The following is a 22119-nucleotide window of genomic DNA, read 5'->3' on the forward strand; positions in this document are numbered from 1 at the left end:
AGGGATGGTGGTTGAGGGCTTTGGATGGTCACACATACATCTATATACATTCCTAGCTTGTTGCCCAAACTGGAGCCTTGCCCTGGGGTGGAAATGGGTACAGCCTCAGAAATGGGTGTGCAGACTCCAGGTTAGCCCAGACCAGGCATCGCCTGGGGCTTGGCTGGGGGTAAGGCATCAGGAAGAGGGGCCAGACTTTGGAATGAGACGTTCAAATGCTTAGAAACCTGCGGACCCAAGAAAGAAAGAAGCCAGGTGGGCTGCTGCCCTTTCTCCAGAGGGGAAACCCAAGGGACTACTGTCTGGGACAGTCATCCATGCCAAGGGACAGTCCTTTTCCTGGTCACTGCAGGCAGATGTTCTCTTCCTAGTTGGAGGTCTTTCTTACAGGTGTTCTGTTCTGCTTGGGGACTTCTTTTCCCAGGCTTACACATCCTCCCACATGATACCCTTGATACAGTGCACTTGTGACTTTCCTGTCTGGTGGACGGAGCCCCAGGCACCAGGCTCCACCTGTGTGCATGCCTGTTGAGGCTGCCTGCTGGCATCTGAGTGCCCAGTGCAGGCCACTGTGGTGGGAAGAAGTGGACAATAGCCAGCTGTATTTTTTAAATAGGCCATTGGCTTCTATTTTGGCCTGAGTCTGGGGCAAGGCAAAGTTTGCCTGATATGTGGGCAGCTCTTAACTTCCTGCTTTGGTATAATTGTCCATGGTTAAAGCCTAATTCCAGACATACTTCTCGGGCCCTCCCCTGTGACGTTCAGGGGTGTGTGGTCAGAAAGTCCAGACTGATTCCTGTCCTTATTTGGCCACTTCCAGGCACCATCAAACAGAGGTCGCTTTTGGATCCTCTCAACCGGAGGTCTTTTCTGATCCCTAATCAGGATGAGTTGGCAGGGGCTGAGGCGGGCGGGGGGACAGCATTGAGCAGGGACCTGTGTGCCCCGGACTGTCTGCTTCTGGGGTGGCTCTGGCCGGCTTTGTTCTCCCCACCCTCAGGTGAGGGCATCATGTTTAATCGGGCAGAGGAAGATGAAGCAGACGGGCGCTTCCTGGTCGTGATGCTGAAGTACTCAGGCTAGGTCGCTGCTGAGGGGAAAGGGTATCTCTCTGGAAGGCGGTGGTGACTGCCCATTTCCGGAGTAGGCCAGGACGCAATGCGAATATTAGCTGTTGATTGCTGGCCCTGCCCCTTGCTCATCTTGCAGGCAGCCACTCTGATATTAGAAGGGAAATCGAGATGGTATCGGGTTTTATCTGCTGCCAACAATTTGCACTTCTTCCCCTGCTTTGCCCACGGTCTGGGCAGGCAGCTCTGATGCAGGGGGGCTTTGTCCCAAGGAGCCAGCCTGGGTTGGCTGATCCAGCTTTGACCAGATCCTGTCCCAAGGTGGCCAGCCCAGTTTTCAGATCAGGACTCTGCCCCTAGTTGGTGCTAAATATAGAAGCCCGTGGGGCCTCCGGGTAGGTGGGAGGGAGCAGCTGTCCACCCCTGTCCCAGCCCCTCCGAACACAGGGGGGCTTTCTTAGGTTGCCAGGCTGCAAGGCTACTCCAGGGGTCAGAAGGCTTGGCCATCCACATACTAGGTTCCATCTGTCTGCTTTTTCTTATTTGGTGTTGAGGTTTCTCAGGTGGACGGTGCCCTGGTCCTGTGGCATGAGATGTCTATGGTAGCAAGTTCAGGGCTGGCAGAGAGGTGGTCTGGGACCCAACCTGACCATACCTCACAATATTGGGGACTGTTTTGGTTTTCTTCGGGTTATGGAAGAACTTACCAAGGGTGTTCTAGTTCTGTGCTTTCCTTGTAAAAAGACGGCCTTGATCTTGGTATCGCAAGCGTCTGGCATGCGCTAGGGACCCGGGAGATGTTTGAACTGAGTTTATTTCTGTTGCTCATGTTACCAGCAGTGGAGCCCAGCCAGCCCTAAAGGTCTAGATCCTCACTCTGACCAGGCTTGGAGTGTCCAGAGGTGGTATTCTGCAGTGGGGAAGGATACAAAGGACTATTGTCTCAGGACACCTGTTCTGGTCCCCCACTTGTCCACATACTTGCTGAGTGACGTTGGGCGAGGTGCTCCCCGTCTCTGGGCCCCAGTTTCCTTACTAGTAGATGAAGCTGGGTGGACCAGATGGTCTCTGAGGGCCTTTCCAACTTGGATTTTCTGCTTTGGATCCAGATGGATTTTACATAATCAAACAGTGGCTTTTTTTTTTTTTTTTTTTTTTTTTTTTTCCATGCAGCTTAAGTCAGTCAGTCTTCACATCTGGCAGACTCGGCTTGGTTTGGCCAGGTCTGCTGGTCTGGGTGGGCCCCCAGCTCCTTGGCCCTAAGGTGGTTCTAAGGGAGGTACCGTCCAATGAGGATTTCTAGGTCCAGAGCTGGGGAGTTGCAGGAGGGCAGGGGTCATGAAGACGGGAGCATTGAGTACAGGCTGTATTTGTTCTTGTTTTGTTTTAAATTCCAGTGATTGTTTTCAGTTATGTAGTGTTTTTAGACATCCAGCTTACTTTCATTTTGATCGTAGCCTTTCTGCAGAGGGGGCAGGGCTAATTGGGAAAGTGAGACTCGGAAAGGTGAATGACTTCCCCAGAGTTCTCAGCTGTGGGCTACAATCAGGGTCTAAACCTGGGCTTGCTGCTTCCAGATCCTTGTGTTCTTCCACAGCAGTCAGATACATGTCTGATTGCCTACAGGAAGAAGAGACAATGGAGACCAAGGAAAAGGAGGGAAATGATGGAGGGAGAAAGAGAAACTCTAGCCATCTTGTCTCAAAAGCAGGCAATGTTTCTATTCAGACAGCAGCTCTGACTGGTTAGTGGTGTCTTGCTAGAACACGGTCCTGGGAATGATTCAGAAGCCACGTCCAGGCTCAGCAGATACCGACCGGCAATGTCTGCCATGAACATGGGGATGTAAGTGGTAGTACATAACCCGTGTATTTGCCTTCCGTGATCTAGTCCAGGCTTCACTTTATAGATACAGGATGGAGGCTCAGAGGCAGGCGGGACTGTGGTTAGCGATAGTGGTCAGCCACCTCTGAGGGCAGGGGGCTGGACTCTAGGCCAGAACTGATCAGTCATAGTCTGCCCCCAGAAGCACCCAACCTACCAGAGAGACTGACAGGTAAACCCATGCCCTATAGCAAGAAATGGAAAGACCTGCCTGCTCAAGAGCTTCCTGGAGGCAGTACGGTCTGGGACGGTGTATAGAGTGAGGTGGATGATAGGTAGGTGCTCAGTAGGAGAGGGGGGCTGGAGAGTTTTCTGGCAGTGTTTGATGGACCTTTTTAGGGACTGTGGGCTCCATCTGGGGGTAGTGGGAGCCACTGGAGCAACCCTGGTCTGGATAATACCTTGGCCAGGTCTGTGTTCTAGAACAGTTAACTCTGTACTGCTCTGTCAGCTCTGTAGGGGCAGGAGCTTGGGGGCTGACCACGTTAATGATGGAGACTGGTACTGCAGAGACCCAACAGAGGTCAAAGGGCTAAAGACCGAGCCTTCTCTGGACAAGACAGTCCTGGGGGAGCTAGTTCCCTTTGCCAAAAGCACAGCCTGTTCTGTTCTGAGCATCCCCAGATACTTTCCATTGTAGTGGGGGCACAGTAGGGGTTGACATGTGTCCCCCCCCCCCTCCAGTTCTAAGGAGTTCTTAATTCCTGCCAGCTGAGTCCACTCACCTCTAAGGTCTACCTCCAGAGAACCCTCCCCATCAGTTGTGGGTGGGGGTAGGGGAGGAGAAGGAGCATATCATGTGTATAGCTCAGAAGCCTAAGAAATGATCCAAAAATAAGAGGAAGAGACAGATACGCGTGACCTTGGACCTTTCCTGTTGAGACTATAGGAGTGCTTCTCTCCTCATTTCCTGCAGAAGTAGCTGGGGTTTCTCTGGGAGAGAAGCAGCCTCAGGAGGGCTCTAACAAGTGACTCGAAGTATCTGAAGTTTAGCCATATAGAAGATTCTCAGACCTGGGACACCTGGCTGGCTCAGTTGGAAGAGCATGCAACTCTTGATCTCGAGGTTGTGAGTTCGAGCCCCCACATTGGATGTAGAGGTTACTTAAATGAATAAATCTTAGAACAAGAAGAAGATGCTCAGATCTGCCTCTGCAACGCTTCAGCCCTTAGATCTCAGGTCCTTCAGAGGAAAGAAGAGGGAGGCCAATTTGAATCTTTGTGTGGAAGATCATTCTACCACCTGCCAATTTAACAAAGTAGTGAGCTCCTTGGCACTGGTGGTAACCAAGTAGAGACTCAGTGCTCAGTAGAGAGCCCTGGGGACTGAGCGCCTTGGGCTGGGCTGGTGTGTTTCCAGGGAGGATCAAAGCCCAGTAAATGAGAGCAGGCTGGCAGCAGGAGCTCAGGCAGTTCCCAAGAGCTGGGCCGAGTGCTGTCCATTTCCTGCCTTCCTCTCCGGCGGGAAGCAGGCAGCAGCACTGTGAGCTGACATTCCTTGCCAGAAAGCTGCAGCAGCAGGAAAGACCTCTCTGCTGACTAGGGCCAGGGCGGGACTAGGGGAGGCTTGGAAAAAAGAAACCACCCTGTTTGTGTGGTTTTCAAAGCCTGATGCACAGGAGGGCTCGATGGGTAGGGGTTTGGATCGCCATTTGATGGATGGTGAATCTGAGGCCGGGACCTAAACCATGTAAGGCTTGGCAGACTTGCTGATCATCCTTTAGCCCATTGGCCAGACGTGGTCTCTAAGGGCACAGTGACCTCGTAGTCACCCACCCTTGGTGAGCATTGCGGACGAAGGAGGCAGCCGTGGACCTGCCCTCGAGGGGCTCGCAGTCTGGTGGAGGCAGGGAGTGATTACACTGAGGCTTCAGTGCCATGAGGGCAGGTGAAGGAGCAGCTGGCCTAGCCTGGGGTCCATCTGGGAAACTTTCCCTGAGGGGCTGACATAGGAGGCCTGAGCAGGAGGCAGTTGCCAGTGAGGGGGTGGGGCAGTGTGCCAGGACAGGAGTATGAAAGGGCAAGTTTGGAAAGGCAGGAGACCTGGATAGATGCTCAAAGGACTGTAACTTAAAGACAGGGGAGCCATGGAAGATTCCTAAGAAGGGGAGTGGCCCGGTTCCAGGAAGACCCCTCAGTGGCCTGGAGGGGCTGCGCTTGTGGCAAGCTGGCCATTGTGGAAGTGTGGAGTCCAGGCAGTGGTCCTCTGGGGGTTGGCCAGGGCCTGGGCTGGAGTGGTGACTGAGTGCAGTGGCGAGCACCTCCCTGGCCTGAACCAACAGCCCCTTGGATATGGGCATGGGGAGGAAGCAGAGCTGGGAGGATGCCGCGGGTCCTGGCCTACCTTGGCCTGAGGTAGCGAGAGGCTGTCAGCCGCCTCCTATCAGACCCTTCACTTTAGAAGGCAAGGGCCCCACACATGGTCCTGTAGCAGCCCCTTTGCCCCTTGAGGCTCCCAGCCAGTGTTTTCAGGTCCTAAAATGGAACTATCTTGACCCCCTCTTGTAGTTGTCGGTAGAAGGCTCTCTAGATGAGAAAAGTGGTCCCCTTATGTGATTCCATTTGACCCTTTGAGGTAGGCCTGACAGCTAACAGCATTCCCACTCTGGATGAAGAAACCAAGGCTCACGTTGGCCAGAGTTGCTCAGGGAAGACAGGCCTGGACCAGGTGGTAGGCTCTAGAGTTTTGAATGAGCACTTAGTCCACTGGGAAGCAAATCCCCTCCCTTTCTGGACCCCATTCTCTGGCCTCGGCCCTTGCCACGTCTGCATTGCTGTGGGCCAGAGGGGGTCTGATAGATGTGCTGGTCTGTGGGAGAGGAGGACAGAGATGCTGTGTCAGGGGTGAGTGCACCAGTTCCTGCAGGGGACAGAAGCACCCCCTCCGCCCCGCCCCTCACCCTGTTGTCTGCCTCCAGACTGACAGAAGGCAGGGTCACTCCCGCTGAGAAGGATTAGAGAGGAGGCGGGGCACCCCAACTGCTGGGCCCTGAGCTGCTCCCACCCCAGCCCCACCTGTTCCAAGCCAACTTGGTGCGCTATGCAGCAAGAGCACCACTCCTCTGACTCCTGTGAAAAGCTAGAAGCTAGCTTTAAGCCTGAAGACCCCTGCCCTGGCTGTTGGACGCCCTCATTTGAGTCCGACCGTGTTGCCAAACGGCTGTGTGTCCTTGGGGAACCATCCTCCCCTCTCTGGGCCTTACGTGCTTTAGAGGACTTCATAAACCCCTGGCCGCTCAGAAACTCTGTCACCTGGGCTGTCCCCCTCTCCCCGCTGTGGACCCACACACAGGCCTCCCTGCATAATTGCCTGGCCTGGGTGGAAAGGCCAGGGCAGGAGAGGAGGAAAAAAACCTTTTCTTGCCAACACCACCTCCACAAAGGTCAGGCTGTGCTCCCGCCCCGCCCGGCAGCCAGCTTGGTGCCTAACGTCTGCCCGGCGGCAGATGACCGCCCGGCGGCAGATGACCGCGCTGGGGCTCCTAGCAACCGCGGACAAAAGGTTACTCCTGACGTGCCAGGCTGCCGGCCCCCTCGCCCTCCCTTCGGAAAGGGAAAACAAAGTTGCGGCCTTGACTGGCGCGTGTGCCTCTGTGCACGCGGGCGGGCATGTTTGTGTCTGCACACTCGAGCCGCCTCTCCTCCCCTCCGAAAAACGTGAACTCCGCATGTCGCGCCGTAACTCTCGCTGATGAAATGGAAAGTTGAACATAAATCAATGTCTGCCGCCCTGTTAGCTATGCATCAGCAGTCAGTGCCTGGGAGATTTGCTCAGTAACAAAGCACCCAGCCGCTCCGCAGGCCTCGACCGCCCCCTAACGCGGAGCCGGCCCCACGCCACCGGGGAGCTCAGCTGCTGGCCGCCTCTGCCTCCCCACCAGGGACCGCCCCCAGCCCCAGGTCTCTGCTCCCTTTCTGGGGAGAGGAGGGGGAGCGTCTTCCAGACGGACCCTTGGACCTAGGAGACCCGGGCTAGTTCTTGCTGCTGCTTCTTACGCTCCCCCCAGGAGACCCCAGCGTGTCCCCTCCCTCTGGGCCTCTCCTGAGTTGTAAGCCTACTCGCATCTCTGACTTTTGTGGATCCCATCCTCAAGGATTGGTGTTCCAGTAGCCTCCTTCACCTCTCGTGTATTAAAAAGCTTGGGCTGGTTTATCCTTTTTCGCCTTTCTGCCTGGGTTTTTACTTTGGGTTTCTCTTAGAACTGGATTTCTCCCTCCCGGGTTTGAGAGCTGCCGTGCCATGTTGTCCCCTGTCCCAGCACCAGGGTCGCATCTGTTCCCTCCCTCCCCCTGTCACCCCTGCCAAGATCCTCCCGCCTGTCATGGGGGTGGAGGAGCCCCCTGTGTTTTTGTTTTGTTTCTTCATAGTTGGCTGAGGGGGTAGACCCTCCCGTGTTTCTGCTTCCACCTTCCTCCTGTGCAAATCGTGCTGAGGTTTTTTTCCCTTTAAAAAAAAAAAAAAAAAAAAAGGTCAAATTCCTCAGCCCTTGTAGCAGAAAAGGTTGGAGGAAGAGAATTCCAGTGGAATCCTATAATAACACGCCTTGGCATTATGTGGCTCAGGATAGACCCCCCTGAATGAGATCATACCACTCTGAAAGGAAACTGCCCTATGGGGAGTCTGGGCTGGGCCAGCGGGCTGGACTGGAGTCTGAGGACTTTCTTGCATCTCCGTGAGTGTTCCAAGAGCCGGGATATAGCAGGAGATCCACAGTGTGGGTTTTGAGTTCATGTCCTGTTTTCTGCGTAAATGAACTCCGCAGCCGACCCCTCGCAGACAAGTGCTGCCCCCAGATGAAGAAGGCCTTGGGATAAACAAAACCCCTAGGCCAGGCCCACCTGTCATTCAGCAAGCCCCCTATCTCTTGCTAATACCAAAATGGTGGCGTCACACTTGGTAAGAGTATGGTTAGGAAGCCGCAGCTTTTCCATGAAGTGTCAGCATCACAGGGTGCAGTGGCTGTGACCAGGGGCTTTGGAACAAGACAGCCCCCTGTCACTTCCTGACCACGTCTTCTGGGGAGCTTACCTGACCTCTCCGGGCACTGGTGTCCTCAGCTGTGCTGAGGAGCAGTCATTCAGCAAATCACAAGGCCTCCTCTTTGGAGCTCTGGTAAGGATTGGCTATACGGAGAAATGTGTCCGTGTTCAGTGATGGTTTCTCACTGCCATTGAAACATTGCCCATTGGCTTTAAGATCTGGCTTGACCAGTAGTCAGAAGCCTAGCACCTGGGCCCCTGGAAGCTCATCTGTCATCCCTCCCTCACCCTCTCTGAAGGTGTTCCATCCTTCCTGGAGGCCCTGAGGTCACACAGCCTGGGTTGCCTTGAGAAAGTCTGCTAACCTGTCTGAACCTCATTGCTTCGTCTGCCAGTTGGGGGTGAAGATAGCCCCAGACTCTCGACTACTTGTGAGGATGGTGTGAAATGAACCTGTGGAGCCCTGCCTGGTGCCTGGTGTGCGTATATACTCGGGAATCTTCCTTGTGGATATGTGTAGGTCTGTCCTGGGGCTGTTCTTTTCTCAGAGGTAAGGGTCAGGGTAGGGCTAGGGCCACCGTGAGTGTTCTTCCAAGAAGGGAGTGTTAGGGGCTCAGCACAGCCTTGGTGGCAATGATGTGTGGGAGAGGCTCTGGGTGTTTTCGAGAGATTGATTGGCTTTTTAGTACTTAACCCTTCAGTTAGACTGATGTACCTGTTACCTACTAAGCACCAGGCCCTGCTTGGCCCTTTGATGTGCTACCTTACTTAATTCTGCCCACCTGGCCTAACTCCTTGTTCCCTGGTCTACCCGCTGGGAGTTTACAGGGGAGGTAGAGGCAAGGAAGCAGGTTATATGTTCAGGAACTTCTGATTCTGTTCCTGCCAGGCTCAGCAGTATGAACTCCTTTTACTGTGAGTTAATGTCAGCTCTCCCACCCGGGAGGCTGGGTCTTTGCCGGTTATCCTGAGTTCTGTTACTAGTGGACCTCACCTGGGTAAATTTGAGTTTCAGCTCCCCGCCGATAAAACAGGAACAGCTTCCACCCGCTTTACCAGCTATGCCTTTGGAAATGTGGCCGGAATGAAAGGCAGATCAGAAATCCGCACAAGGCCTCCTTCCTAGGGGCTGGCATTCAATCATCTGTTCCTTCAGTACACATTGAGTGACAGGTTTCTGCCTGGCCCTGCAGAACCTGACTGCAGATGTTCATCGTATGGGGCCGACCCCAGCCTGGGCTAACTGCAGGCCAGTGGGCGGCTCTCCTTCAGCAAGTGCACTTCCTGTCTATGGTGTCCTTACATTGAGGAAATCAAGTCCAGGTTCTGGGTATGACATTCACAGGTCTTTGTGATCTGACCCCTGCTACCTTCACACCATTATTAGACCAGCTGTTGATCCCCAGGGCAAGGGCCAGAGCAATTGCTCTCACACACGACTTTGTCCCTCCAGCATGTCTGTGTGGCCTCTTCTACAGACTGCAGAATCCTCCCCTCCCCTTGTTGCATGAAGGCTCTTCAGTTTGGGGTCATTTCATTCAAGAAGACTTTGACAGAGTCTTGCCCTGTCCTTGTCCCAAGGTCAAAAAAGATATGCCCAAAATGTGATCTGATTAAGTGCCTCTTCCTCAGAATTATTATAGCATCTGGTCCCAGGAAACTTACTCTGAGGTTGTGGAAAAGGCGCTAAGTGTTTGGAGACTTGCAGTTTGTTCTGGGGCAGTGGCTTTACCTTTCTCGGTCTCCCATCTGCCCATCTGTGATACGCACCAATGTTAGAAAGGGCGGACGTGGGAGGTGTGGTGGGAAGCAGAAGAAATAAGGGACCACTTCAAGGGCCACACGACTTCTGCAGAGTATGCTGAAGAGCTCTCAACATCAGGCAGAGTGCATGAGGGTCATGCCTCTAGCCTGAAACTGTTAGAACACAAGGAGGCCGCTCCCTGGGTTTGGGGTAATAGGAAAGCTTAGTCAAAGAAAGAGGGGAGCTCCTGAAGTATTCCTGGAGGTGGGGAAGATCCTGACAGCTTTTTGTTACCAGCAGCCTCCCTTTGGTGAGGGCCAGTTCCTGGCACCAGACTAAGTACTGGACCCTCAGTATCTCAGTCCTGCAGCTCTCTGGGAGGAGGTGGGGTGTCCCATTTTACAGGTGAGGTTAAGCAAGTAGTGGGGTGGGGGAGACTGCAGACAGTGCTCCTGGCCCATGAATCTGGGGTTCTTCCGACAGCGCTTAGCCCCCTCCCTCCCCAACTGCCCCTGTGCTTTTGCTGAGGTGAGCCAGTTGCATAACCCACTGCCCGGGTGACCGCGGGCAGGCTTCCGAAACCCATTTCTCCCCAGAGTCCTGGTTCTTTCCCTTGCCCCATCTGTTGCTTCTCCTTGGCTGAGGAAGGAAGATGAAATCTTGGGCCGTTCCCCAAGCTGTTCCCTTCCCTCCCAGTCATCCAGGGAGCTGCAAACCAAAGGGAGAACCTTGGCCAACTTCTTTTTCCTCTTGTGGTCAGTGGACAATAGGGGTTGAATTCTGGTATTCGGGATTTGTGCCTTCCAGAGCCCTGTGTCTCCTCTTCCTAGTTGGATATGATGAAATCTTTACTTTTTGGATTGTCTGTCAGGGCGTGAAGGGGTAGGAGAGGAAGGCTGTATCCGTGCATGTGTCTGGAGAGCTTAAAGTAGAGCAGGAATTCTCCGGGTGGATGAGGCAGTGCCTTTTTAATATGCACCTCGCCTTCAGTGTGCCGTTGTGATTAACAGCGGAGCCTGAGCGCTGGTGAGAGGCGGTGTGGAGGCTGGCGGGCAGGAGTAGGATGTGTCTCTGCAGCACTATCCATTCTCAGAGCAAAAGGCAGTCTTTTGATGGGGGGGGGGGGTGGATTTTGTTCTCTTGGCAAGGTAGGTGTTCCTAGGGATTGGTGTGGTTCTGGATCCTGAGTTAGTCTCTTACCCATTTACGCAGAGAGTCAGTCTCTACGGCAGTGAGTACATGTCAGGGAGGGAGAGGTTTGCTATCTGGATCCTGACCAGAAACCCACATGGCTGGGACTGGGTATTGGAAGCCTTCCCCTGGGCCCCAGCTCCTTTGCCAGCATTAAAGAGGGCTAGCTGTTCAGGACTGGAGTATGGCTTAGTGGGAGAGCAGGTGCATATTCCATGTGTGGTCAGAGAGAGATGGGAATCAGCACCCCAGACAGCTATGGACTTGGTGTCCCGAGAAGTCTTGATTTCTAACTTGAGAGACACCATAGAAACATCTCTGGAAAGGAAAGGAAAGGGTGTATAATTTCCAACACTTAGGCACGAGCTGCTAAAGGTTAATGACCCCACTTCTCAGCCTGGAGCGCCCAGCCCCAGGTCTCCCCGTTTTGTGCATAAGGCCCTCTAGCACCATGCCCACATGACCTGTAGAGCACAGGTGCCAGTCTCTCAGCCCAGAAGCCCCTCTGTGCCTTTTCTGCCAGAGGACACCTGATCATCTTTCCAGGTCTTGCCTCAATGTGAGTATTCTGTAATTGCTGCCCTCTTGCTCTCTAGCGTGCCTGGTACCTTGTCTCTGTTGGGGTGCTGCTGTGGTAATAGATAAACTCTGGTCTCTCCAACAGCCTGGGACTCTTTTGGGGAGGCCTGAAGTACTATTCAAGCGTCTCTGGTGCTTAGTACCTCCTTGGCCCAGGGTACTGGGACCCAGTGGCTGGATCATTGCCAAGGTGGACTGGGTTTTGCACATATGTTCTGGGTATCATTGCTTTTCCCTGTGTCCGTATAAAGGGTGCCTGGTTATATGGACACAGGCACGTACAAAGAATCTCTAGCAGGGAGACCCCAAACGTTTAGCAGCCAGAGGCAAAGTCACCTCTCTTAAACCTACCCCATCCCAACCATAGCCATTCAAGGTAGAGCCCTTCCTCGAGATGACCCTAGAGAACTTCACGGCCCAGGAGAGAGTCAAACAGTGTGGACCTGCTGAAAGAAGTCAGGGCTAGAATGGAGCCCCCAGGATGGTCTGTGCTGGCATTCGAGGGATGAATTTGTTCCCCAGCATTGTGGCCAGAAGGAAACTGGGGAGATGATCAGCAAGGAGGTACTCTAGGATCAGCCAGCTGGATGTGAATGCTGGTTAATTGTGTTATAATGATGAAAGATCAAGAAAACCAGGGCTCAGAGATTGGCCACGTGGCATTTTGATGGGAGAACCAGAACTCGGGTTCACTGACCCGTGGTCTAGTGCTCATTCTGTTCATCCTCAGTGGGAAAAACTGTGGCTGTGATAAATAATACTGTAATGTCCTTGGACTTCACTTTCCTTACTGTAAATGGGGTTGATTTTTGCTTCAGTTATTCTATTAGAGAAATATAAGGTTAAAAAATTAGAAAGTAGATACAGTACTATTTTATTTCACCTTGAGAATTTCAAAAAGACCCCAGTTTTTTCCCTCTTCAGCCTTGAAAACCATTACCTGTCGCAGGGGTCAGCAAGCATTTTCTCTGAAGGACCAGACAGTACGTCTTTTAGGCTCTGTGGGCCATCTGGTCTCTGTCACAACTCTGCCATCGAAGCATGACAGCAGCTCTGGACAGTAGACAAGTGAGCATGGCTGTGTTCCGATAAAACTTTATTTACACAAACAGGCAGCAGGCCCTATTTGGCCCCGAGCCAGTTTGCCAGCGCCTACTCTAGCTCAACATGGTGGCCGTGCTCTTGGGGTCCTGGCACTCCAGCCTCTGCTTTGGGCATGCAGCGTGGTGCAGGGCACCCAGCCTGGACCTGGGACCAGTGAGATGGGGCTCAGTCTTCCTGTCTATACATAGGGCGGGGGGGAAGAGCCTGGGGGCAGTATGTGCCGGAACTCTGCGTTAGGTCGTGGACGCCGCCTCTACTTTATTTGCCACGTTTCCTCCTTTTGTTTTGAAAACCGTCGCCTGCTGATTCTGCGTCTCTGTCTCTGTGAGGCAAGCGTGTGTGCCTCATGCCTCTTGAGAAGAACATATGCTGAGCACCTCCTGTGAGCGTCTTGGCACCAGATTCACAAGTGCGCGGACCTCTCGCCCTTGCTGTCTGCCCGGCACTGTCTCGGTTCCTTAGAAAGAGGGGGGAGAAGGGGAGGTCAGCTGGGGCCTTTGCTCAGACAGAAATCAATGAGTCTTCCGCTGATCTCTGCACAGAATGGACCTCGGTGGCCGTGTAGATTGCTGATGGTACGCAGAGGTGACCCCAAGGGGGAAACGCTGTGTACTCTCTTGCTCCTTCTGATTGGTAACTTCCCCGCCATCCTGGGAAGATGGGCTGTTGTCACTCGACCTCTCTGGCAAAACCCATTCTCCTTGTCCGGTGCCCGTTGCAGGCTCATCTCCTAGGTGGCCGTGGCCAGCAGCCCCTGACTTGGAGCTCTCCTGGGGTCATGCCATTGGGTATGGCCCAGCTCAGGCCCCGGAGGACCTGCTGTGTGTGGCCCAGGCTTGCGTCCCAGGCTCGTGTTGGGTGGGTGTACGGATGGCCCAGGCTTCCTCCGCCCTCGGAGAGTTGGTAATTTCAGCTCCAACTCTGGCCTATACCTCCCACATACACACACACAGAGAAGCCCTGGAGAGGACAGATAGAAGCAAGGATAGGAAAGCCACTGTGTGAGCCATTGCCAACTTTGTTCCCATGGGTCAAGATAAAGAAATAACTTTTCCTCCAATGAGGCGCGTGTTAAAAGGGGGGGGGGGTGGTTAAAGCTCTCCCTCCTTCACCTAGCCAGGTGGTCAACTTCGCGCTCCAGGAACCAGGCAGACCACCTTGACGGATGTCGGGTGTCAGTGGCACTCGGGCACACTTTGGCCCTCTCCCCAGAATGGGCGCGTTTTCCGTCAGCATTTGTGTCCAAGGAGCAAATTGGATTGTCTGCCGCATGCCTTTTACCATGTGTATAATTAATGTAATTTTATATTCACTCAATTAAAGTGACACACCCAACAGGCAGATTACACAGGCCCCTAGTAATGCCAGCTGTCTGTCTCTGCTGCCAGTAGATGAAACCCATCCCGTCAGCCTTGCCAACCCAGGGGCCAGTGGCCCCATGAGTCAGGGAAGGTGTGCAGTGTTTTGTCTCTGAGACACCTAAAACGTCAAGTCCCCTTCCCCAAAGGCCTTCTGTTGAGACAGAAAACAAATTTAGCCAGTGGTAACCACGTAGCATTATTCTGCAGCTTGCAGGATACTTGTATGGCTTCGGTATGAGGAACGTGTCACCTGAAACCCTCCCCCTTACAGATGAGCAGCCCAGGGCTCAGGGATAACAAGGCGCGGCTCCAGCCCGAGTGCCCTGGGCTCTGGGGGCCGACACTCTGGCCACTGGCCACAGCCCGGCTTCATTCGCGCTCTCTCCCAGGCTCCCCTCTGCACCCAGAAAGCCTGGGGCTAAGTCTCAGCTCTGTTTCTCAGCAGGTCCATGATTGCTAGACAGGGAAAGGCAGCTTTGCAGAGTGTGAGGTGGCACTGGGTGAAGGAGCGGTGAGTTTTGGAAACATTAAAGTTAGCACATGGTTTTTATTACTTTTTTCCTTTAAAGACATCAGTGCAGTGTTTGTTTGCTTATTTGCCTTTTAATTTTAAAGAGCTATCCTCTCTTACCTGCAAGAGTCTTTAGCTCAGAGGGCCAACTTGGTCACCCTCTTGGTACTAACTTTTCCTCCTGGTTCCTTGAACTCAAAGGTGTTAGTTATACCCCCCGCCCCCCCCCCCCCAGGGGGTGGTTGGCTGACTGTGACTCTGGGGTCCTCCTGCTGGCCCAGCCTCGCTGCCCCGTTTGGGCCTTGCCCAGGATGTCCACGTGGGGTGGATTGAGCAGCCTACTCGACGTCTGCAGAAAAGACAGGGTGTGAAGAGGATGGAGCCATGTTTCGGGGGTGCACCTTGACAGGGCTGAGGAGGGTGCTCCCGGCAGAGAGGGTCTAGCTCGCACTTTCCCCGGACGCGGGCAGCGAGTGGCCACCGGAGCATGTGGCGCGGGACCACGGAAGACTGAGGACCTTGTGCATGCCTGACGCTGTCCGCTGCACCACCCCACTGCAACTCCCCTTGTCGTCCTCATGAGGAAACTGGACTCACAGCGTGCCCTGCAGGGGCTGGGATCAGATGCCAGGTCCATGCAACCTGAAGCTTTCCTCCATTGTGCAACAAGCCCTTCGATCTCTTGTGGATGACTTCAGGTGAAGTCCAGGGGCTCCACCCGGAAGTGCTTCTGAAATGCCTTTCTGCAGAGACCTTGGGTCGGCTGTGCTGTGGGAATGTTCTGCTCCCCACGACGTCCGTGATGGCAAAGGCTCTTCCAACGGAACTGGCGGCATCCAGAGTTTAAGTGAAATGACCCAGCGTTTGCTTCGATCACACCTGCGGCAGAGCCTCCCCATGCCATCCCCGCAGTGGCTCTTAGAGGCTGCTGTGCGTACCACCACCCAACGCTGGCATTGCAGGAAGAATGAAAAGGAAGTGCAAGAGTTCTGTATCTCCGGTCAGAGATCCCGGGAACATCTGAGACACAGTGGCAAGTCCATTAATAGGGTCTGGGGCAGGATGAAGGCCCAGAAAGGAAGTGGGTACGTTTGCCGCTTCCTTTTCCCAGATTCAGTTGCAGGGTTTCCCGAGTTGAGGTCTCTCCCAGGTGCAGACCTCCTTGCTGTCCCCCCATGGTGGGGCAGAGCACTGCAGTGGAAAGAGCTCTGACCAGTCAGGGGGCCCCAGTTCTCATACCAGCTGCCTGTTGGCCCACATTCTACGGCCACTCTGGGCCTCAGTTTACTTGCCCCCTTCTCTTGGAGCCCAAGGCATTTTAACTGCCACTCGAGCCCATTTGTCACTATGTCCTCATAACTTCTTGCCAACTAGCGTGGGAGCTTCTAGGGCCAGATGAGTCTGATGCATCTCCGTGACCCACCCCCAGGAAATGGGGCTGGCCAGACGCCTGAGGTCAGCATCCAGAATACGTGTGTGTGGGGGTGAACGTGACTGCATGCGCCCACACATCCTTCAGCCTCGAGGATTTGTTCTTCCCCTATCTTTGTGCTCCACGTGTGACACGGAGGCACCACTTCCGGGCTCCTTAGAATGGTGGCCAAGCTCAGACCTCCTGGAGCTCTGGAATCAGACTCTGCTGCTGGTTCCACCGCTGAACATCTTTGCAAGTGGCTTCACCCTTTTGAGGTGTAAGTGGAGCCACTGATGGCCTTTCCTGTGAGGGGTCCAGGGTTACCTGAGCTAATACAGGTGAAGGCCAGCTCCCCCACGCGGCCTTGTGTGGCTTCGATTATTCCCATTTCACCAATGAGAGAAGTGCAGTCAGTGGCAGAGTCATGATTTGAACCGGGTTCTTTCAAACCCTGTTTGTTTACGTCCAGTGGACAGGAACATGATCACCGTGAAGAGAGCCCTGGGCTGGGGTTAGGAGATGTGGTTTAGCCACCAGCGTGGTCTTGGGCAGGTTCTGCATCTGTGCTGGACCTCTCTCTTCTCCCCTGTAAATGTAGGACGTTGGAAGAAGTGTTGATCTGTCAGGGCCACCCAACAAACAAGTGACTGCCAGCAGGTGCAGTTCTCGCCAAGTTTCCAGTGGGACCCCCCCCCGCCAACTCCAGTTTAGCCCAGTACTTTGTGCACCTCAGATGTCTGCTCCTACCCACCAGCTCTGTGGCATGCTGGGCGAGGGGGTTAGGCACTTCCCGAGACAGAAAGCCTCCAAGGCCTAAGTAGAGCTGCACTCGGAGGCTCTTTCTGGCTAAACAGGCTTCCAGACACCCCTGTTTTCGGTTCTTCTAAAGCTTTCGGCAAGTAGAGGCCAGGAAGGCCCCTGGAGCCGTCCTATGTGGGAAAACTCATCAGTATTATCAGCATTAGGACTCCCTCCCACCTTGATCCTTTCTACCTGTCTGCCAGATCTGTTCAGAATTTGGGCAAGAGAAAAGCCAACATCTCAACAAAGATCAAGATCCTTTTTTTTGGTCTGCCTTCTCTGTAGCCTTTTGACCAAGTGAGTAAGGAGTTGAAAAGACCATAAAGTCCATTTTCTCTATACCTATCTGTTGGTCTCTTTTTGAGCATGCAGGATGCGAGAGAAACACCTTTTATTGGCCCACTAAACCATAAGGCAGCAAATTCCGTACCTCCTTGTGGAGATGGGAACACGTCTGTCATCCTCTTAACAGAAGCAAACATTTCAAACGCAGGACCTGTTCTCTGCTCCTAAGAACGTGCCAAGTGTGCGGGGTCCCTCCCTGTGCCGTTACATGCCGTCTTGAGGACAGAGTCCAGACGCAGATGTAGTGGCAGACAGCTGCAGGCCGAGTGGAGGTAGCAGAGACACGGAGGATGGAGCTTTGGGTAGACATAGCGGACCACTGGGAATTGGTAGACTTCTGGCTCCATGGAAGAAAAGCTTTCTGGCTCGTACAGCTCCCAGTAGTGCTGGGGGCCATGCAGTGCTGGGAAATACACCAGCAGAGCCTGGTCAACACCCCCCCTGGGGTGGGAGAGGAGCTCCGTGCCCTGGGGACGTGAACGCTGAGCATCTGTGTCCGTCTTGAGATCATGGTGGGGTTTTCTGTTTGGGTAACTGGCTGGCCTGGGTGAGGGGTCTCTTGTCCTCAGTATTCCAGAGCCTGGCTCCAGGTCACAGGGGAGACTTCTGAGATGCTGCTCCCTCCCTAGCTTAACAGCCTACTACTCCCCGCCTCTCCCGCTGGCCAGAGAAGTTGCTGGGGCCTCACTGACCAGCCACATTCCCGGCTCTTGATACTCACTGGCCGTTTGTCTTGAGGCACCTGCTTTGAGGCAAACCTTGCCACATCCGCTCATTCAGGGACCAGTCACCAGAGTCCATCCAGAAGCTTCTGAGGGAGGTAGGGAGGTGAAGCACACATGCCAGCCTGCCCTGTGAACCTCCAGGGGCCCGAGCAGCCATAATCCATGGCCAAGAGATGGCTTAGAATGGCCCTCCGAGACCCAGTTTCAAGAATTGGCCCTCAGCAAGGACTGCCATCGATTGAGGCCCCCTGTGGGTGTCACACACTCTTCGGTGCTTTACATACATTTTCGGCAACCTGTCATCGAGTCAGCCTGCTTGCCTCCCCTGGCTAACGGGGGCACAGGTGTGGGGGACCTGCCCAGAGACACACTGCTCTCTCTGAAGGACTGTATGTTACCCGTGAGGGCCATGAGGGTTGGAGGGAGGAGGAGCTCCCTTCCTGCCAAGAGCTGGGAACTGACAGAAGGCCTTTTGCCCCCTCTTGGCAACTGGACCTCACCCTTGAACCCTTCTCTTCCGTTCTTTTTATTTTTCTTTTTTTGGGGGGTTGGCTTTGAATTATCTTATTTTGTTTACATTGCACCCAAGTTTCATGGTACAAAAGACTTGCAGGTGCAAATATGTCCCGCCTTCATTAACTTCCCCTCCCTTTTTAATTTATGTGATTTCAATTTTCCTTCCCTGTACTGTTAATTAGGGGACCCTCTAATCAGTGCCATTATCACAGTGGTATTCATGTTTAGGAAAGCCGCTAAACAAATGCTTGCAAAATTGCTAAATGGCTAATTAATGTCTGTTAATTAAGAAAATTGCTCATGGTAACAAACCATGCCGTTGCTGGCAGCCGCTAGAAAGACACACACTTGTTGAAATTAGTAGCGTGGCAGGTAGGGGAACATCTGCTCCGCGGAGCTCTCCGGAAGTGAGCAGCCCCTCGCTTGGCCAGGAAACTCCAGGCCTGTCCTCGGTGGTGCCCCCGGGTTCCTGTATTCCTCCTGCAGTCTTTTTCTGCACACCTCCTCTCTGCGTCCCCTGGCCCTGCTGGCTGGTACCAGCCCCTCCACCCCTCCCCAGCCCCAGCCTGGTTTCCTGAGCGGGTGGGAGGCTGGGCAGCCTGGCTTTGAGGGAAGAGACTGTTGAAGAAAATCCTACCTGCATCTCAGAGATTCTCTCTCCCTCTCCTTCTTTAATGTAAATCCCTCCCCCCCCATTCCCCCTGCCGGTGTTGAATTTTTCTCAAAATATTCCGAGAGTATTGGGTGGAGAAGAGACAAGTAGGGTATGCTTCTCATCACCAGCACCAGAGTCCAGCTCTGAATGTTCTGAGTAGGCAGGAGGGAGCCTCCAAGATGAGTTTTTTGTGCTTTGTGATGGACCCACAGGAGGAGATACATTGGACATTTATACACACACGTGTGTATAAGTGTAAAAAGCAGTTCGTGAAAAATACTTGACTTCGTATACACAGAGTTGTTCGATATTTTCTATTATTTTATTCTGTTCCAGATATTTAGGAAACAATGGTTGTAACCCACTAAATTGATTTCACCACTCACTAATGGGTTGCAGCCCACAGTTTGCCCAACCCCGTGGTTTAAGTGAACTCATCTCCTCATCTCTTCTGGGGGGAGTCGAGGTCAGCAGAGCCCAAGGCTTCCAGGGTCAGCTCGGAACCATAGGTGGCTCACTGCCCTCTAGACTGGAAAGCCCAGCCCCTCCACCCATCAGGGGCCTCCAGCCCCATCCCGCTGCTCCTCTGCCCATGTCTGCTTCAGCTCAGGGCTGCACTGGTCAGGGTGAGCCTTGGGCCCATCAGGCTTCACATCCTGGCTCTGCTACCTACCAGTTGTGTGGCTGTGGCCAAATCCCTTCGTCCCTTGAGACCCAGTTTTCTCATTGGTAAAAAGAAGAATGAAAACCCCGACCTCATGGGGCCATTTCCAAGTGAAGGTGAATTAACAGTGCCCTGGTCCGTCCTGTCGTTCCCTCATCTGTTCGGGCTCTGACTCCTCTATCTATTCTCGTGCATCCATCAGGCCCCTTCCCTCTGTAGACTGGCCTAGGAACCTGCACCCTGTCTCTGTGCCCCCCCCCCCCAGACCGGGAGCTCCCCCAGGGCAGGGCCTCACTGGTTCGTCCCCACTCCCTTGCACGCTTTGCAGAGGGGTCAGCTCGCTGCACATCACTGCGCTCTCTGAGCCCGTCACAACCAGCGTATTTAACACGGCAAACTCCGCTCCATCCGTAGCCTGCGCCCGGGCCCCTGCTCCTGCGTGCTTTGACAAAGGAGCTGGGTTTTATCTTCCACCCCTGGAACACCCCCCCCCCCGCCCCGCCCCGTGAGTGTGTTCATCGGCTTCTCTCCCTCCCGCTCGCCGCGTACACCGTGGGGCCTGCGACCTAAGCAGCCGCTCGCACCTCCCCGCCAACCAGAGCCCGCCGCCCGCACGCCCGCCGCCTGCCCTTCGTTTTGGTTTAATTTTTGTTCTTTTAAGCTTCTGCGCTTCTCCATGTGCTGTGATCTATAACCTGCCTCTGCTGTCTGGCCTCACAGGGTCCTCCGGGGTCACAGCCCTCGCCGCACGCACAGCCTCCACCTCACAATCCCAGCAGCATGATGGGACCCCACAGTCAGGTAAAAGCGCTGTGGCTCGCCCGCCCGCCGGGGGGCGCGGGGCACAAGGAGGACAGAGCCAGCAGAGGAAAAACAAAAATCAAAATGTGCTCTAGCCATTGCTTTCGAGTCTTGACTGACGAATGAAATTTTAAAAACAATAATAATAAAAAAATAAAAATTTCCCCCCTCTAAAAGATAGTCTTCGTTCCTTGGACATCACACCCAGCTTGGATATGAAACCAAAAGAAAATCTGTTTCTGTGACCTTGTCAGCGGCCTTTGCGTTTTTGTTTTTTCCTCTCTCACTTTTGATTTGGTTTTTGAGTTTGGTTAACCATTTGTTTGTAACCGAAGCTGCATCCCTAGCCTTTTCTGTGTGCACTCTTGCTGCTGAGAAAGCTTTCCTGCCCATTGCCCTGCACAAGTTAGGGAGCCCGCTGTCCCCTGACCGTTCTCATTGTGTTCCCCCGCCTTAAATCCTCGCTCCCCTTCCCCACCCCCTTTGTCAGTGGTTTCTGTGTGTGTGTGTGTGTGCGTGTGTGTGTGTGTGTCCAGCTTTGTCTGCACACCCTGGGAATTTTACGTAGAAGTCCCTTTCTGATTTCATTTGCCCTTACCGAGAGCCGCGGTTTCCTCCTTTGCCCTGCACTGATGTACCTGCTCTTCCGCGTCCTGTGCAAAGCCCCAGCCACACTATCCTGCCACCCAGAGTAGATCTCCGTGAGCGGATGTGGAGTCAGGAGTCACCTATGCCATGCACGTCGTTTGTTCCCTCTGCCCAAAGGAAGTTTTGCCCAGAGGGAAGAGGCCACCGGGGAGAAAGAGAGTTTAAAAGATCACTAGTTGTAACAAAACTGGACTTTGTGGAGTGGAGCGCATTTGTGTTTGGCCCTGTGCGGTAGTGCAGGCTGTCATTGAACTAATTCCCTGTAATTGCAGCCTTTTATGTCACCGCGATACGCAGGCGGCCCCAGGCCCCCGATCAGAATGGGAAACCAGGTACTGTATCTTTTCATGTTCTCTCTCCCCTCACTCAGCCACCCTTGACCTCAGTTGGACTTTGACCCAAAGCAGAATTTGGGGGAAGGGTCGGGAGATGGAGGGACAAGTTTCAATGCAGGAGGTAGCTTCCAAGCAGGTCCCCAGAGAGGGCCCTGTGTCCACTTTGTGTCCGTGGTACAGCTCCCCACTCCCAGCATTTCATTTGCCTCTCCTGGTGGGCTTTGGGCAGCCGGTTCTGGAGCTCAGGGGGCAGCCCCAGAAGCAGCCATGTTTGGGAATGCAGGGTTTCAGCTATTCTAGAGAAGGTGGTAATGCCCCTGCCCCTCCCTTCCAGCCCCTTCTTGGAAAAGGGTCTTCCTCCTTAATGAAGTTAATTGACAACGTGCATTTTTTCCTGGAAGCTTTTGAGAATTGCCAAGGCTGGTAAATATAATCCTGCTATTAAGGGGAGAAATGGCCCGTAGGAATGCTTAGATCAGGAGCCTGGATGCAGCGGAGCAGGACATTTGTGAGGTTTTAAGCAACGTCTGCCTGTTTCCCAGACCCAACTCAAAACAAGAAAGGATTTGTTCGTGTAATTAGAAAAGTGGTCTGCTTATGGGAGGGCTTCTCAGCCTGGGGTTGTGTGCCTTATGCTGGGCCATTAGGGTTGGCAGTTCTAGGTGGTCTGGAGAAATCGGCCCCCGTGCCACCCTCCCTAGTTCAGCTCATCCAGGGGCGGGAGGGGAGCTGGAGAGGTAAAGATAAAACACCCTTTGAGGATTGACAGATTTAAAAGAAACTTAAAAGAA

At 53.7% G+C, this 22119-nt stretch overlaps 1 protein-coding gene across 10 annotated transcripts in view; it reads left to right on the forward strand.

Moving 5' to 3' along the window:
* Positions 1-22119, forward strand: part of SSBP3 (single stranded DNA binding protein 3) — a 164757-nt gene that overhangs the window by 120129 nt on the left and 22509 nt on the right. For 5 of the 10 annotated variants that reach the window (XM_058695757.1, XM_058695765.1, XM_058695785.1 and 2 more), the window contains 2 exons: positions 20265-20345; positions 21266-21325. In XM_058695757.1, the coding sequence (XP_058551740.1) occupies positions 20265-20345; positions 21266-21325 (141 nt within the window). The remainder of the gene's footprint in view (positions 1-20264; positions 20346-21265; positions 21326-22119) is intronic. The other 5 variants (XM_058695773.1, XM_058695778.1, XM_058695794.1 and 2 more) reach the window with 1 other exon arrangement.

The sequence above is a fragment of the Neofelis nebulosa genome, chromosome 2, assembly GCF_028018385.1.
Source record: "Neofelis nebulosa isolate mNeoNeb1 chromosome 2, mNeoNeb1.pri, whole genome shotgun sequence".
Lineage (NCBI taxonomy): Eukaryota > Metazoa > Chordata > Mammalia > Carnivora > Felidae > Neofelis > Neofelis nebulosa.